This window comes from Schistocerca cancellata, chromosome 12, assembly GCF_023864275.1.
Source record: "Schistocerca cancellata isolate TAMUIC-IGC-003103 chromosome 12, iqSchCanc2.1, whole genome shotgun sequence".
NCBI lineage: Eukaryota > Metazoa > Arthropoda > Insecta > Orthoptera > Acrididae > Schistocerca > Schistocerca cancellata.
Window position 1 is genome coordinate 103,677,379 of NC_064637.1, and position 19,132 is coordinate 103,696,510.

At 48.2% G+C, this 19,132-nt stretch overlaps 1 protein-coding gene across 1 annotated transcript in view; it reads left to right on the plus strand.

Moving 5' to 3' along the window:
* LOC126109565 (probable cytochrome P450 304a1) overlaps nucleotides 1-19,132 on the plus strand; it is a 135,402-nt gene that overhangs the window by 98,430 nt on the left and 17,840 nt on the right. Inside the window, exon 6 of the mRNA XM_049914587.1 lies at nucleotides 7,992-8,172. Coding sequence (XP_049770544.1) covers nucleotides 7,992-8,172 — 181 coding nt within the window. The remainder of the gene's footprint in view (nucleotides 1-7,991; nucleotides 8,173-19,132) is intronic.

Genomic DNA, 19,132 nt, shown 5'->3' on the forward strand with positions numbered 1-19,132 from the left:
TTCCTAGACCGGCAAGGGAACTTGCTGTTCCAACAGGACAATGCACGTCCGCATGTATCCCGTGCCACGCAACGTGCTCTAGAAGGTGTAAGTCAACTACCCTGGCCAGCAAGATCTCCGGATCTGTCCCCCATTGAGCATGTTTGGGACTGGATGAAGCGTCGTCTCACGCGGTCTGCACGTCCAGCACGAACGCTGGTCCAACTGAGGCGCCAGGTGGAAATGGCATGGCAAGCCGTTCCACAGGACTACATCCAGCATCTCTACGATCGTCTCCATGGGAGAATAGCAGCCTGCATTGCTGCGAAAGGTGGATATACACTGTACTAGTGCCGACATTGTGCATGCTCTGTTGCCTGTGTCTATGTGCCTGTGGTTCTGTCAATGTGATCATGTGATGTATCTGACCCCAGGAATGTGTCAATAAAGTTTCCCCTTCCTGGGACAATGAATTCACGGTGTTCTTATTTCAATTTCCAGGAGTGTATATGTCCTATCACCCTGTTCCCTCTATTTGTCCATATATTCCTTTCCTCGCGGATTCTGGGGAGCACCTCCTCATTCCTTATCTTATCAGTCCTCCTAATTTTCTACGTTCTTCTATAGCACCAAATCCCAAGTGCTCCGATTCATCCGTTCCGCTTTTCCCACAGTTCATGTTTCGCTACCATGCAATGTTGTGCTCCAAACGAACATTCTCCGAAATTCCTTCTACAAATTGCGACGTATGTTTGATAGTAGTAGACGTATCTTGGCCGGGAATGCCCTGTTCAGCAGTGCTTGTCTGATTTTTATATTCTCCTTGCTCCGTCCGTCATGGGTTATTTTGTTGACAAAGCAGCAGAATTCCTTAACGTCATCTGCTTCATAATCACCAGTTATATGTTAAGTTTCTCTCTGCTCTCCATTCTGCTGGTTCTCACTACTTTCGTCTTTCTTTCATTTTTCTAATTCATATTCTGAACTCATTAGACTCTTCATTCCAGTCAATGGGTAATTCTTCTTCACTTTCATGGAGGATAACAATGTCATCAGCGAATGTTAACGTTGATATGCTTTCACCTTGAATTTTAATCGCACTCTTGAACCTGTCCTGTTTAATCTGTGCATTTCATTCTTGGTTTTCCAGGGTCATTGTCGGCTCTTGACTCTCGTACGTATTGTATACTGCCTGTCTTTGCCTATAGCTTGGCCCTATTTTTCTCAGTATTTCGCACATCTTGTACCATTCACATACACTAAGCTGAAGGGCCAAAGAAACACCAAAGAAACTGGTATAAGCATGGGTATTCATATACAGAAATATGTGAACAGGCAGAATACGGCGCTGCGGTCGGCAACGCCTAAAATAAGATAAGTGCCTCGTGCAGTTGTTACGAGGTGCATTCAAGTTCTAAGGCCTCCGATTTTTTTTTCTAATTAACTACTCACCCGAAATCGATGAAACTGGCGTTACTTCTCGACGTAATCGGCCTGCAGACGTACACATTTTTCACAACGCTGACGCCATGATTCCATGGCAGCGGCGAAGGCTTCTTTAGGAGTCTGTTTTGACCACTGGAAAATCGCTGAGGCAATAGCAGCACGGCTGGTGAATGTGCGGCCACGGAGAGTGTCTTTCATTGTCGTAAAAAGCCAAAAGTCACTAGGAGCCAGATCAGGTGAGTAGGGAGCACGAGGAATCACTTCAAAGTTGTTATCACGAAGAAACTGTTGCGTAATTTTAGCTCGATGTACGGGTGCGTTGTCTTGGTGAAACAGCACATGTGCAGCCCTTCCCGGACGTTTTTGTTGCAGTGCAGGAAGGAATTTGTTCATCAAAACATTTTCGTAGGATGCACCTGTTACCGTAGTGCCCTTTGGAACGCAACGGGTAAGGATTACGCCCTCGCTGTCCCAGAACATGGACACCATCATTTTTTCAGCACTGGCGGTTACCCGAAATTTCTTTGGTGGCGGTGAATCTGTGTGCTTCCATTGAGCTGACTGGCACTTTGTTTCTGGATTGAAAAATGGCATCCACGTCTCATCCATTGTCACAACCGACGAAAAGAAGTCCCATTCGTGCTGTCGTTGCACGTCAACATTGCTCGGCAACATGCCACACGGACAGCCGTGTGGTCGTCCGTCAGCATTCGTGGCACCCACCTGGATGACACTTTTCGCATTTTCAGGTCGTCATGCAGGATTGTGTGCACAGAACCCACAGAAATGCCAACTCTGGAGGCGATCTGTTCGACAGTCATTCGGCGATCCCCCAAAACAATTCTCTCCACTTTCTCGATCATGTCGTCAGACCGGCTTGTGCGAGCCCGAGGTTGTTTCGGTTTGTTGTCACACGATTTTCTCCCTTCATTAAACTGTCGTACCCACGAACGCACTTTCGACACATCCATAACTCCATCACCACATCTCTCCTTCTACTGTCGATGAATTTAAATTGGTTTCACACCACGCAAATTCAGAAAACGAATGATTGCACGCTGTTCAAGTAAGGAAAACGTCGCCATTTTAAGTATTTAAAACAGTTATCATTCTCGCCGCTGGCGGTAAAATTCCATCTTCCATACGGTGCTGCCATCTCTGGGACATATTGACAATGAACGCGGCCTCATTTTAAAACAATGCGCATGTTTCTATCTCTTTCCAGTCCGGAGAAAAAAATCGGAGGCCTTAGAACTTGAATGCACCTCGTAGATCGGTTACAGCTGCTACACTCGCAGACTATCAAGATTTAAGTGAGTTTGGACGTGGTGTTATAGTCGGCGCACGAGCGATGGGACACGGCATCTCCGAGGTAGCGATGAAGTGAGGATTCTCCCGTACGACCATTTCATGTGTATACCGTGAATATCAGGAATCCAATAAAACGTCAAATCTCCGACATCGCTGAAACCAGAAAAAGATCCTCAGTAATTGTGTGGGGCGTGTGCAGTTGGAGTGATGTGGGACCACTGACACGTCTAGATATGGCTCTGAAAGGAGACACGTACGTAAGCATCCTGTCTGATCACGTGTATCCATTCATGTCTATTGCGCATTCCGACGGACTTGGGCAATTCCAGCAGGACAATGCGACACCCCATACATCCAGAATTGCTACAGAGTGGCTCCAGGGACACTCTTCTGAGTTTAAACACTTCTGCTGGCCACCAAACTCCCCAGAGATGAACATTATTGAGCATATCTGGGATGCCTTGCAACGTGCTGTTCCGAAGAGATCTCTACCCCCTCATACTCTTACGGATTCATGGACAGCCCTGCGGGATTCGTGGTGTCAGTTCCCTTCAGCACTACTTCAGACATTAGTCGAGTCCATATTACGTCATACTGCGGCACTTCTGCGTGCTCTCGGGGACCATACACAATATTAGGCAGGTGTGCCTGTTTCTTTGGCTCTTCAGTGCATGGTGATTAAAAGTACAATGTATTATAAAGATTAGTTAAGTGAATCTAATTATGACATTGTGATTAATTTTTATTTTTGAATAAAACTAATAAGTTACAGTGTTCCTTAACTGTGGTTTGTCAACAGAATTCCATTATCTGTGGTTTTCAAGTCCCCAGCTATCAGAGATAATCGAGACTCTACCGTATTTGGTAATAAGAAGCCTAACATTTATTTCGTCTTTCGTTTTCTAATCAGAGGGAAATGTAAATAACATCGAAAATTTCAGAACGTACATGTATTACATTCATAAGAATGTCCAACAATGCAAAGACTTCTAAGTTTCGTCTTTTGAGTCGGATGTCATTGTATCTGTTGAAGGCTTATAGCGTTGTGTGTCATTAACTGACATTTAACTACACTCCTGGAAATGGAAAAAAGAACACATTGACACCAGTGTGTCAGACCCACCATACTTGCTCCGGACACTGCGAGAGGGCTGTACAAGCAATGATCACACGCACGGCACAGCGGACACACCAGGAACCGCGGTGTTGGCCGTCGAATGGCGTTAGCTGCGCAGCATTTGTGCACCGCCGCCGTCAGTGTCAGCCAGTTTGCCGTGGCATACGGAGCTCCATCGCAGTCTTTAACACTGGTAGCATGCCGCGACAGCGTGGACGTGAACCGTATGTGCAGTTGACGGACTTTGAGCGAGGGCGTATAGTGGGCATGCGGGAGGCCGGGTGGACGTACCGCCGAATTGCTCAACACGTGGGGCGTGAGGTCTCCACAGTACATCGATGTTGTCGCCAGTGGTCGGCGGAAGGTGCACGTGCCCGTCGACCTGGGACCGGACCGCAGCGACGCACGGATGCACGCCAAGACCGTAGGATCCTACGCAGTGCCGTAGGGGACCGCACCGCCACTTCCCAGCAAATTAGGGACACTGTTGCTCCTGGGGTATCGGCGAGGACCATTCGCAACCGTCTCCATGAAGCTGGGCTACGGTCCCGCACACCGTTAGGCCGTCTTCCGCTCACGCCCCAACATCGTGCAGCCCGCCTCCAGTGGTGTCGCGACAGGCGTGAATGGAGGGACGAATGGAGACGTGTCGTCTTCAGCGATGAGAGTCGCTTCTGCCTTGGTGCCAATGATGGTCGTATGCGTGTTTGGCGCCGTGCAGGTGAGCGCCACAATCAGGACTGCATACGACCGAGGCACACAGGGCCAACACCCGGCATCATGGTGTGGGGAGCGATCTCCTACACTGGCCGTACACCACTGGTGATCGTCGAGGGGACACTGAATAGTGCACGGTACATCCAAACCGTCATCGAACCCATCGTTCTACCATTCCTAGACCGGCAAGGGAACTTGCTGTTCCAACAGGACAATGCACGTCCGCATGTATCCCGTGCCACCCAACGTGCTCTAGAAGGTGTAAGTCAACTACCCTGGCCAGCAAGATCTCCGGATCTGTCCCCCATTGAGCATGTTTGGGACTGGATGAAGCGTCGTCTCACGCGGTCTGCACGTCCAGCGCGAACGCTGGTCCAACTGAGGCGCCAGGTGGAAATGGAATGGCAAGCCGTTCCACAGGACTACATCCAGCATCTCTACGATCGTCTCCATGGGCGAATAGCAGCCTGCATTGCTGCGAAAGGTGGATATACACTGTACTAGTGCCGACATTGTGTATGCTCTGTTGCCTGTGTCTATGTGCCTGTGGTTCTGTCAGTGTGATCATGTGATGTATCTGACCCCAGGAATGTGTCAATAAAGTTTCCCCTTCCTGGGACAATGAATTCACGGTGTTCTTATTTCAATTTCCAGGAGTGTATAACGGTAAATGGTAACGTCCAAACAGTTGCAGGATAAAGATTTATTAAAATCCTAGACCACGGTTTCGGTATATCTAAATATACCTTCATCAGAAGTAAAATACTCTAAAAAATCACATCCTGCACTGGAGATACATAAAACAATTGTACCAAAGGCGTCGTCACTAGTTAAAATATCATCTCCATTTATACAACATAATTATGGACAGAGGGTCAATGCGAACACAGCATAGCATCATTACTTCGCCTGTGAACTCTTCATTAAGAATAAAACCATCTTTTTGAGACAGATGCTGTCCATAATTATGTTGTATAAATGGAGATGATGATGTAACTACTGACGACGCCTTTAGCACAATTTTCTTTATGTATTTCCACTGCAAGATGTGATTTTAGTGTATTGTACTTCTGATGAAGGTATATTTGGATATACCGAAACCGTGGTCAAGGATTTTAGTACATCCTTATCCTGCAACTGTTTGGCTGTTACCATTTACCGTGAAGAATTTCAACAGTTGCTGTTTCTGCCATGTTTAAAATCCTGAAATTTAATTATAAGAATGTGCTGTTACTTGAAACGCCAACTGCAAATTATAATACAAAACAGCTAAATACGCCAAAATAAATATGGCGTCCGCCGCATCGAATCAAAGATAGTACCAGTACGGTGTGGTAGCTTCGACCATAGATGCTAGTAGACTGGCCTTGCTGTGCAGAAGCTATAGGGCTGGTGTGGCTCGAACATAAACCACGAGACTGCTGGCAAAACGTGGCGGGATTTAAAATCAGCGGTTTGCCATCCTATGTTTGTATCTTATTTTACCCACATTTCTCAATTGACTGCCAAATGCTTCCAACAAAAATTACGTTTTTATTTGCGAAAAATTATGTCAGAACTACATTTTACCTGGATTTGTGTCACAGTACCATTTATAAAATCTAACAAATACATCGAACGCCCCTCTGGTGGGCAGCGGGACGAAATTACTATAAACTATCAATTAAAGTAAAATGTCGTTAAAATTGTTTTAAACAGTACGAGTGGGCTCGTGTCAAAACTTTAAATATTGGATTCGCCACGTTTTGAGCTCTATCCACTTATAAAAGAAAATGGGATATGGGAATTATGTCAATTACAGGTGCCAAAATTGTCGACTTTAGGAGCAGGTCGATTTTAGAGTATCAATTTTAGGTGCACTTCAAAGGTTCAGTTCTTACTATTTTTACAAAAGTTTAAACTATCAGTTTAAAAAAATGATATTTTAGATTAAAGGTGAGACTTTGAAGTTTCAGAAAATAATTTTGGAGCCTACATTTATTTAATAGTATTGTTGTTTTTGTTGTGGTCTTCAGTCCTGAGACTGGTTTGATGCAGCTCTCCATGCTACTCTATGCTGTGCAAGTTTCTTCATCTCCCAGTACCTACTGCAGCCTACATCCTTCTGAATCTGCTTAGTGTATTCATCTCTTGTTCTCCCTCTACGATTTTTACCCTCCACACTGCCCTCCAGTACTAAATTGCTGATCCCTTGATGCCTCAGAACATGTCCTACCAACCGGTCCCTTCTTCTGGTCAAGTTTTGCCACAAACTCCTCTTGTCCCCAATTCTATTCAATACCTCCTCATTAGTTATGTGATCTACCCATCTAATCTTCAGCATTCTTCTGTAGCACCACATTTCGAAAGCTTCTATTCTCTTCTTGTCCAAACTATTTATCGTCCACGTTTCACTTCCACACATGGCCACACTCCATACAAATACTTTCAGAAACGACTTCCTGACACTTAAATCTATACTCGATGTTAACAAATTTCTCTTCTTCAGAAACGCTTTCCTTGCCATTGCCAGTCTACATTTTATATCCTCTCTACTTCTACCATCATCAGTTATTTTACTCTCCAAATAGCAAACTCCTTTACTACTTTAAGTGTCTCATTTCCTAGTCTAATTCTCTCAGCATCACCCGAGTTAACTCGACTACATTCCATTATCCTTGTTTTGCTTTTGTTGATGTTCATCTTATACCCTCCTTTCAAGACACTGTCCATTCCGTTCAGCTGCTCTTCCAAGTCCTTTGCTGTCTCTGACAGAATTACAATGCCATCGGCGAACCTCAAAGTTTTTATTTCTTCTCCATGGATTTTAATACCTGCTCCGAATAGTATTAGAAGGTAGAAAAAAATTCTCTCCATGTGTCGACTATAGGTGCTCTTACCTTCTTATAATCTCAAGTGTATACAAAAAGGCGCGTATGTGCAGATGGACTAAAGTTTTTCCGTTTAAGGGCCTGTATCCAAAGCTGTCTTCGGTTTTCATCCTTAGGGAACCTATGAGTAGGAACGAGAAACAGTTATACTTACTTCTGTAACCGAATTATCACAGATACTTTCCAAAATGTAATATGAGTCTGACTTTACAGGCATCACTTTCAACACTCTAATTTACGTGATACTCTATTTCAAGTGTAAAAAACATATAAAAGTCACTTCAGCAGATTTCAATAAACGCATCTGCACTATCATAGAAACACACGTGAAATGTAATACCATTTCCCCCGACAAAACGCTGAGTACAGCCATAAGCGCAACACGAAGCAACCATGTTTCGCCAACATTCAGGTGACTTTAGGCCAGAGATGTTGGAGCCACGTCAGGGCCAGTCTATTATATTTATGGTCGAAGTGTGGTAGTCTCCAGCCCCACACAGCAGTGGTATGAGTGTGCCGCTAACGTATAACCATGATGCGGGCTGTTGCAGTGGAGCAGCTGTCGCTGATCCTGCTGGACTTCTTCTTCCCGGCGGCCTCCGCACTGTCGGCCACCCTCACCTGGGCGCTGATCTACGTGGTCCACCACCCGGAGGTGCGGAAAAGGGTGCAGGAGGAGCTGGACGCAGTCGTGGGCCGCGGGAGGCTGCCCACGCTAGATGACCGGCCCAAGTGAGTGAGGTTGAGCACTTTGTATTCACGAGAGTCAACCCATAACTAAGCAATCGGACATACACTTTCGATCTGTTCGGGGTGGGTTCCACTCCCCGGGCCGGCGGGAGCCTCGGCTGGCGAAAGGTTTTCCTCGCCAGCACGAAACCATCCGAATCCTGCCCGGTTATGCGGTTCCCTTCGAGTGCCGGTGTTTCCTGGTCCCCTCCCAGTGCGACGACAGGTGCTGTCGGGGTCGCTGGCTCCTCAGAGGGTGTGGAAGTGGTTGGGGTGGGGGTGGTGGAGTGCTTTTTCCCCTTGGAGTGCTTCTCCTTCTTGTCCTTCCTTACACGCCGTTGCTTGGATGTGGTGGACTTGAGTGGGGGGGGATTTGAGGAACTGGGATCGGGTAGGGGGTTGGGTGGCAGTTGCGGGTTTGGGAAGGGTTTTAGTCGGTTGACTGGACTTCTGCTTGCCATTCAGGTTGCGGATGTGGTCGGCTAGGCGGTTACAGCCGTGGGCAAGCAGGAGAGGGGAGGGAGGGGCAGGATCGCAAATCCTGACAATATATTTGTTTGTTTGCGTATTGTGTGGTTTTGCCATGTCGGTAGCGGAAAGGGGGCTTGCTGCCAGGTTACTGTCAGTTGCAACTTTTGTTGTCACCGTTGGGTTTTCCGGTTGCATTGCTGACCCTAGTATAACGATGGCAGACGCGGAATTCTGGACGGGGGCGGCGGAAAACCTTTCTGTGGTTCCGCGGCCCGCTTCCAGGTCCTGGCCTACTTTTACTTTTTCCCTATTCTTGGGGGAGGGGGGGGGAGGGAGGGCAGAGACTGACTCTGCGGCAGCTGAGGTGCTAGAGACGGCCGGCCGCGCGGCCCGCGGCAACAAGAAAGCGCGGCTCGTGTCGTCGGCGGAAAGAGACCGCCGCGACCCCAAGGCGTCACCCAAGCTCGACATACCACAACGACGAGAAGACACGACAATTCTGCCAGGCGACGCCATGCAAAATTTTCTCCAAGTGCCGTCCGTGCTAAGACCTCGGCGCAAGTGCCCGTCAATGTTTTAATAAAAACAGAGCCGGAGATCACTTCTGTTTTTACTCCCGTGCAAGCGGGGGCCTATGGCTGACAGTACGCGAGTGATAGGAGCGATGCTCAACCCTCGACTGCTACTCAGCAAGTGTGTCGGGATGCTGCTGCTGCTGCTGCTGCTGCTCCTGCTCCTTTTGTGACTTCCTCATTGTGAGGAGGTTCGAGTGGAAGTTTGTAGCCTGTTGGCCTTTACTCCCCTGGGAATCTTGTAGAGTCTTTTGTCTGTACTGTTGGTTGGATCTCTACTGGCAAGGAGTGCTGATGACCTATTTCTTGAATTTGTCGATATGACGATTTTTCTTCTTGCTTGTTGCTGAGGGCTCTCCCTCAGTTGGGATACTGTGCGTAATGTATCCTGCTTTATCATATTCTCTGTTGACCAGAGTGATGATGATACAGCGCATTTGCCACTCTGTGAAGATAGGGTAGTAATCAATCAGATTGAAATCCTCCCTAGAAAGACCAAGAAGGCCTTTTGGATACCCAAGTGGGCGATGTGGGAGTTGAGGTTTAGGATGGTTAGGTGGAACGAAGGGATAAGGGTTGTCGTGGTGGGGGTATGTACCATCGCGAAGTGAGTCAGCGATCTTCTTCGTTACAGCACCTACGCTTTACATGTCTGGAAGCGGGAGGAATGGGACTTCTTCCCACTCTTCTTCTTGCGCTGCTGCTTTGGTGTCCGTCTTGTGCTGTGTCGCCTCCCCTTCGGCAGGCTCGTCTGTCTGCGTGGCCACCGTCGCGAACTCCTCCTCACGTGGAGGAGTCGTCTGGGTGGCGGGAGCTGTTGTGGCGGGAGCTGCTTTGGCTGAGCGAAGCTCCTGCATCAGCACAGCAATCTGACGCCGAGCCTCGCCGAGTTCCGCCAGCATGGCCGCCCTCTCTTCCGCCATCGCGGATTTGAAGGCGGACACGGCTTCTTGTACAGCGTCGTTAAGGCGCCTGGTGACGACGTCTTCCGTACAAGTGACCACCTCTTCGTGTGTGGTGGTCACTTGCTTCTGCGTCTTCTTCTCCGGTCCGCGCCAATTTCTTCTGTAGGCGCAGGAACGGGCGTTGGCCGCGTGTGCGCCGCCGCAGTTGGCGCAGGTACAGGGGGTGTCCTTCCGCTTTTTGCAGTCGCGTGTGTCGTGTGCTTGCGCACACTTCAAGCACGCAACTGCTCCGCTGCAGTGCTTGGCGACGTGGCCAAGCTTTTGGCAGCGAAAGCACTGTGCTGCAGTCTTCCTCTTCTTCTTGCCGGAAGTCCCTGCTATCGTGAGCAGCAACTCCGCCAAGGCAGCAGCTTTGCGTCCACTTCCGCGTCCAGGCATCTCGAGTAGCAAGAGCAACAGCAACAATCAGCTATGCGTCACTCACCGCAGCGTGAGCGGGAATGAGCGGGAATGCTGTGTTCTGCACATCTATATAGCTGCTTGGCCGTCGACCAGTACTGTAGGCCGGCCAATCACGTTCTTCCGGAATGGGGTACTGCGGTCGGTGGTGGGGGGGCGCGGACCGACGTCGAGACCCCTTGCCTATCCAATCTGTCTGCGGACGCTGCTGCCTTCAGATCGGAGCTTTCCTGACGTATTTTGTCAATTGTGAGATTCCACGCTGCACTGAGCTGAAAACCGCTATGCCTGTTTACTAAATTGTTGTGCAGCTGTATCTCCACTGTCTCTTTGAAGATCGAGTCTCAGAAACCGTTGATGCTGCACAGCTTCTTCGTTTTTTCGAACGCGGAGGTGTGTTCCTCGATAATGCTATGTTCTGTTACAGCGGACTTGTTTGTCTGTCCTAGTCGTACGTTCCTGATGTGTTCAACATAACGCTGGGAGATACATCGTTGTGTCTGCGCGATATATTCCATCCCACATTCGCACTCAATGCCGTAAATGCCCGGCGTCCGCAGCCCCAGTTGGTCTTCGATTGAGCCAAGTATATCTTTGACTTTTTCCGGTGAGCGAAAGATGGTCGTTATTTCGCGCTTCTTTAATATTCTTGCTGTTGGCGGTCCAGCAAACGGCAGAAACGCCACACGTTTTGCTTCGTCTTCTTCTGGTTTCTCCTCCCGCCTAGAGGCAGTGGAGATACAGCTGCACAAGAATTTAGTAAAGAGGGATAGCGGTTTTCAGCTCAGTGCAGCGTGGAATCTCACAACTGACAAAATACGTCAGGAACGCTCCAATGTGAAGACAGTGGCGTCCGCAGACAGATTTCATAGGCACCAGGTGTCGACGCCGGTCCGAGCCGCGACCCCCCGCCCCACTGCCACCAACCACCACCGACGCGGCGGTAACCCCTTCCAGAGGAACGTGATTGGCCGGCCTACAGTAGCCGACGACGGCCAAGCAGCTGTATAGATGTGCAGAACACAGCCCCTGCCCAGTAGCAGTAAATGTATACCAGGCCCTGATCCGGCCGGTAATGGAGTATGCGTGCCCTGTCTGGGGATACGCGGCAAAGCAGCACCTGGACAAACTCCAGAGGCTGCAGAACCGCGCCCTCAGAAGGGCACTACATCTACCACTTGGATTCCCCACAGACGACCTGCACGCCGCAGCCGAAATCCCACTCCTGAGAGAGCGTTTCCAGGATCTGGCAAGGGCCTTCTATGAAGGTTCCTCCAGATCCGGAAATGGACTCATCCACTCCCTAGGTCGGTATGACATGTCCCGCGATAAGCACAAGCGCCCTATGACGATCTTCGACGATTAAGTCGAAGAGAAAATCCCAACACCCAATCCCTAATCCAGTTCCTTCCCATATAACACCAATACATCTCGCCTACCCCAGGCAAGCACCAGACACATTCACAACAATTCATCACATATCACAGACATCAAAAATATGTAGAAAAAACACACACACACGTACACAGGGGAGTAAAAGCCAAATGGCTACCAACTCCCCCTCACACTTCCCCAAAGAGGGGAATGTATTAGATGAGAGCAGCAGCAGACCGTAGCCGACTCGCTAGCGCCGGGTGAGGAGCCGCTGCACGTTTTGCTTGTCATTCCCGCTCAGGCTGCGGAGGTGAGCTGATCGCTGTATGTTAGCGCTAGTTCCCCAGCATGTATGGAAGACGCGGAAAGGGAGGCAAAGCTGCTGCCCTGCTGCAATTGCTGAGCCTCGTGCTCGGCGCATCAGAAGACGGGGAACGCAAGAAGACGGCGGAGCGGAAGGAGCAGTGCTATCGCTGCCAAAAACTTGGCCATGTTGCCAAGTATTGCCGTAATGCAGTGGCGTGCCTTCGCTGTGCGCAAGCACACGACTCGCGCCACTGCGCCAAGAAAGACGCCACACGCTGCTGCGCCAATTGTGACGGCCCTCGTGCGGCGAATTACAGCGGGTGCAGCTATATCAAGAACTGGAGTCGCGGCGACAAAGCTAGACGGAGACACAAGACCACCAAGAACTTGGATACAGCCGAGGCCGTTGCGTCCTCGCCACTCCCCGCCTCTGGCGGATCCGTGGTGGCCGATGACGTGGCTGTACCACCGGACGCAGTCAGCGAGGCGTGCGCCAGAGTCCGCGCCGCCGCCGATGAAGAAATTGCCGCCCTCAAAGCCGCAATGGCGGAAGAGAGGGCAACACTCCAAGCCGAACTAGCCGAGGCTCGGCTGCCGGTGCACAGTCTCCGTGATGCATTGGCCAGCCAGCCCCACACAGCACAGAAGAAGGATGCCGACACGCAGACTGCCGCCCCCGTGGAACCTGTAGTAATACAGGGTGGAAACACAAGACGCAGCCGCACAGACAATCATCGCGGCGAAGAACATGGCAACCCAAGTCATCATGGAGGAGGCTCCTCGCCCCCTCTCCAAGACGCAGTTGCAGAAGGTAGTGTCCATTCACTTGGATACTCTCAGGTCCTACAACGCCCGCCCTCCTCTCACGCCTGTTCAGTGGGAAGCTCTCTTCCTCTCAATAGCAAAACAAGAACAAGAAGAAGAGAACGCAAGCCAACAACAAGAGGCGAGGACCGCCGAAGACGCTGAAGCTGCTAACTGGGACGATGTGACACATCCCAAAGTGTCATTTGCAGACATACCACAACAAGAAAAAGAAGAAGGACAAGAAGAGGTACCCAGACGCCAGGAGGACTTAGAAGAGTCTCCTCCTCACTGCGCCCGACATCCATCATCCATCACCATCATCATCAAATATCCGCTCTGTCAGTCGCTGACTGACAGTCCCAGGCGTCGACAGGGCCAGTCAAGTAAAGGCCCCTAGCCGATGCATACTTGTCAATTCACGTGACCTATCGCCTGTCTCTGGCCGGCAATCGTATGTACCTAAACGTGCACAACCGTCCCAGTTATTCCCAAACGTCCCAGTAACTTCAACCCATCTAAGTGGAGTAAATGTCTAGCGACAACAAACTCCCCCTTAACATCCTCAAGAAGAGGAATTCATGTGCAAAGCAGCAGCAGCAACGTGCACCTCACGGCCTGCACGAAGACGGGCGTGGCACCGACCCCCACCAGTACGGGGGTAGACGCGGCAACAGAAACGACCGCCTCCCTGGCCGACGCGGCAACGCAGGTTGCTAGGGAGGTGGTCACACAGTCGGGTAAGACCACCGACAACAAGGAGACGGCACCCTGGGAAGCAGTCGTCAATCCTGTCTCTGCGGAAACGCAGACGACACAGAACGACCGTTGCTGTTCACAATATACATAAATGACCTGGTGGATGACATCGGAAGTTCACTGAGGCTTTTTGCAGATGATGCTGTGGTGTATCGAGAGGTTGTAACAATGGAAAATTGTACTGAAATGCAGGAGGATCTGCAGCGAATTGACGCATGGTGCAGGGAATGGCAACTGAATCTCAATGTAGACAAGTGTAATGTGCTGCGAATACACAGAAAGATAGATCCTTTATCATTTAGCTACAAAATAGCAGGTCAGCAACTGGAACCAGTTAATACCATAAATTATCTGGGAGTACGCATTAGGAGTGATTTAAAATGGAATGATCATATAATGTTGATCGTCGGTAAAGCAGATGCCAGACTGAGATTCATTGGAAGAATCCTAAGGAAATGCAATCCGAAAACAAAGGAAGTAGGTTACAGTACGCTTGTTCGCCCACTGCTTGAATACTGCTCAGCAGTGAGGGATCCGTACCAGATAGGGTTGATACAAGACATGGAGAGGATCCAACGGAGAGCAGCGCGCTTCGTTACAGGATCATTTAGTAATCGCGAAAGCGTTACGGAGATGATAGATAAACTACAGTGGAAGACTCTGCAGGAGAGACGCTCAGTAGCTCGGTACGGTCTTTTATCAAAGTTTCGAGAACATACCTTCACCGAAGAGTCAAGCAGTATATTGCTCCCTCCTACGTATATCTCGCGAAGAGACCACGAGGATAAAATCAGAGAGATTACAGCCCACACAGAGGCATACCGACAATCCTTCTTTCCACGAACAATACGAGACTGGAATAGAAGGGAGAACCGATAGAGGTACTGAAGGTACCCTCCGCCACACACCGTCAGGTGGCTTGCGGAGTATGGATGTAGATGTAGATGTAGAAGTGCCGATGGAGACCGAGGGAGAAGAAGAAGACGAGCCGTTGGAGTGCCTCCCCCTCCCCAACAAGAACTGTGTGAGGGAGGTGCTCACCGAGACCGCCGATTCCCTGCGAGACGGTAGCTACCCCCATCATGACCATCCTTACCCTTTCACGGTAGATAAAATCCCTCCCCTTCCTCACAAACCTTACGATTTCCACTGGGGGTGCGAACCATTAAACCAGAAGCTGCGCGGGAGGGAAATCGTCAGGCGTGGAGATCTGGAGCTCATAAACAAGCACCCGATCTTCACGGACGAGGACTGGAAATACATGACCGAGGAAGCAGTCAAGTATATCCGGACACAGACGCCGCCAGTGGACTTCTCCCGCCTGAAGAAAATAGAATTCGGGCAGCCAGGAAGCAGTAAGAAGAAGAAGAAGAAGCCGCCGGAATCAGCCGGCAGATAAGCTGCTGCATCCACAGAAACCAGAGGCCAGACCAACACGCGAAGAAAAACCATTCCAAACCGAGAGGACTTCAGGAGGAACAGCTCAAAACAGCTTAAACTCCGCTACCTCGGGCCAAGGCAGGCCCGTCATTATAGTGAGTGAGTGGTCGCGACACTTCGCCACAAGATGATGGGTACGAAACTCATTGAAACGCTGCGACAAGACTACGCCACCACTCGGCTGATAACCTGAGAAGAATTCATCAGATTGATCATTACCACTGAAATATTGTACACTATGTCATCAAAAGTATCTGGACACTTGCCTGAAAGTGATTTCGAGGTTCGTGGCGCCCTCCATCGGTAATGCTGGAATTCAATATGGCGGTGGCTCACCCTTAGCCTTGACGACAGCTTCCACTCTCGCAGGCATACTTTCAATCAGGTGCTGGGCGGTTTCTTGGGGAATTGCAACCCATTCTTCACGGAGTGCCACGCAAAACAACAAGAGGTGCAAGTCCCCTCCATGAAAAACGCGATGCTAACCATTAAACTACCACTGCACGATGGTCAACATAGCTGCACGAACTACCTAAGCTGTGCCCTCCCAACATAAATTTCAATTCATTTTTCCCTTAGATATTGTCACGATTGCCAGGGCTCTCCGATATTGGCAAGCACCCCATCATTGGACGTAATGGGTCAGTAGTGACAATATGTAAGGGAAAAATGAATTGGTGTTTGTCTTGCGGAGGGCACTCAGCTTAGGTAGTTCGTGCAGCAATGTTGACTACGGTGCAGTAATAGTGTAATGGTTACCATTCCTGCCTAGCAACCAAGAAGACCCGGGTTCGAGTGCCGGCCACAGCACAAGTTTTAATTCATTTTGTCTGCTTCAATCATTATCGATACAATAGTCCATAACTATTCATGTATGGAAAATAACTGATCTATAGAAGTCATAAAGCAAATCAACACAGCTGATACCAGGTACCACAATGTTCTTCAACTTGAATAGAATTTTCAGTGTTAGCTAGAAGTGTACAGTAAAGGCCCACATACAGAGGTGGATGAGTCTGCCGATAAATCCAACGAATGAGTCTGTCCCAACCCGTTCACTTGTATGTGTGTGTGGGTGAGTGGGGGAGGGGACGGGGGTATGGACTAAATTGTCAGATTCATGAACAACGTCTGGCGGCCTCTACCTGCTTGCCCTGAACGCTAACTGCCAGTCCCTGTGTCCACACAGAGTCGGATAGGTCAGGAAGCGAGTCAGCAGACTAGTCAGGCTGTGAATGCACGCTTTTGCATTTTCTTCTCATCAATTAACACTGTCATTACAGATCACTGCTAGAGACTGACACTGTCGGAGAAATATCACTGGGAAACTATACAAATGAGTAAACATTACTGTTTTTTATACGACTATGCCGTCTCCAGTAGAAATTTACCTATTGCCGCAGTTAGAATGAGTCGAAGGAAATGCAGGAAAAGGCAATATTTAAGAAACGAGAGAGAGAGAGATGTAGCCTATCATCGACATCATTCAGTTTGCACACCCAGAAAGTTGTGAAGAAAACGAAGGACATATTTTTGAAAAAGAATTGAAGTTCATTGAGAGGAAATAAAAACTTTCAGGTTTGCTGATAACATTGTAATTCAGTCAGAGGCAGCAAATAAATTCAAAGAGCAGTTTAACGGAGTTAATGGTGCTTTGATAAGAGTTTAAATGATGAACATCAAAAAAAGTGGAATAAGGTGATGCTGAGAAACGTATATTGGGAAATGAGATACTAAATGTAGTAGATGGGTTTAGTTACTTCGGTAGCAAGATAACACAATGGCCAAATAGAGAGAATATAACACATAGAATGACAATGATTATAAAAACATATCTGAAAAATAGATTTTAAGTGATATTAAAATCATTCTCGATACATACAGTAAGCAGGACAGAAATATAAAACATACTATTGAATATGAAAACAATGGTATTACTAGCTTCCTCCTTCTGAATATCAGTAAGGAAAACAACAGATATACCTTCAAAGTCCACAGTAAAACAGTAGGTACCAACATACACAGCTCGTCTCGCCACTCCACAACACACAAATAGGCTGCATACATAGCACTAGTTACCAGAGCCACTATTATATCATCGGGTAAATATGTGGAGAACGATGAAATGATCACAGTCAAATAGCTGTAGTAAATGGCTGTGATGACACATTTATTGACAATGTCATACAGAAAATAAAAAGCAATAACAAACCAACTGTTACCCAGATAAAAAGGAAACTGACTGCTTGCATACCATTCACAAAAAAGGCGGCGCACCACGAAGGAATTGTCCAAATGGGCTCTAAGTCAGTGGATGTTATTTTATCTGTACATGAACAAATGATTATAATTTCAGAAAAAAATGAAAGATTTATTCAAGAAAATGAGCTTTACAAATTGAGCAGTCAATAACGCGTTGGTCCAGCATCGCCCATACACAGTTACTCAGCATTATTTGACCAAGTTGTCTGATGTCCTGCTGAGAGGTATCATGCGAAATTGTGTCCAGTTGGCATGTTAGATAGCCCATTCAAAGAAATGGTACACCAATCTATCACTTCTGGTTGCCGGGCTGTATGGCGTGTGACAGTGCATTTGGTATCCCACCGCTGCCCGTGGCATCTCCAGACACGTCTTTGCTGGTCATCAAGGTTGAATTTGAAGTGGGACTTAGCACTAAAGACCATTCTAATCCAGTCAATGAAGTTCCAGGCTGAATACATCTTGAGTAGCTGTAGAATATCAATCGGACACCTCGTTTTGTTGCTCTTCATGGTAAGTCATTCTGGGCTTACATTCCAGCAAGATAATGCCCGCCCACACACGGCGAGAGTTTCTACTGCTTGTCTTCATGCTTGTCAAATCCTACCACGGCCAGCCGAGTCTCTCTCCACGTGAGGACATTTGGAGCATTATGGGCAGGGTCCCCCAGCCAGCTCGTGATTTTGACGGTCTAACGCTCTAATTGGACAGGTTTTGACACAATATTCCCCAGGAGGATATCCAACAACTCTATCAATCAATGCCAAGCTGAACAATTGCTCATGGTAGGAGTGTATCTCGTAAAGAGTAGTGTAATAAACTGTTATTTTAAAATTACATAATACTAAGGGCCAGAGGTGCATCAATGCGTTATTGACTTGCTCAATTTGTGAAGCTCTTTCTCTTGAATGAGTCATCCAATTTTTCTGAAGAAATTGTAGCCATATTTGTTTGTCTGTACACGTGCATCACTTCTACCGATTTCCATCCCATTCGGTTAATGCTTTCGCGGTGTGTCGTTTATCTTAGAGTGTATCTTCACGCTGAAAGTAATTATCATGAATTGCCATTGAATTATTGATTAACAAGTGGCAAGACAGGAAACACATCATAAACACAGTACACCTTTTGGTTTTAACGAATCCAGTGGACCGGGGCATAGAATATCTTCGACGTACTGCTGTAAGGATGCTGCGGATGAAAACCAAAGGAGTCCTGCTATGAAAAGAAATAGCACCCCAGACCATCGCTTCTGGATGTCAGGCCATACAGTGGGCAACGGTCAGGTTTGTGGCCCATCGGTGTCTGGGGCATCTCCAGGCACATGTCTGCTGTTCATCGGGGCTCAGTTCGAAGCGGAACTCTTCACTCAAGACAATTCTATGCCAGTGAGATTCCAGGCCGAATGTGCCCAACATTCACAAAGACTTTATCAGCGTGTCCCCTGTTTACTTTCCTTGTCAGCTGCGCAGTTAAATTGCACTGCAGCCTTATACACACATCCACTGACCACCAAAGTTTACAATTTTGCATTCTCCGTCGATACCTTATGAATATTTGTGACTCATTTGCTTAACTCCTTCGTGGTGCATAATCTTTTTTTTTTTTTTT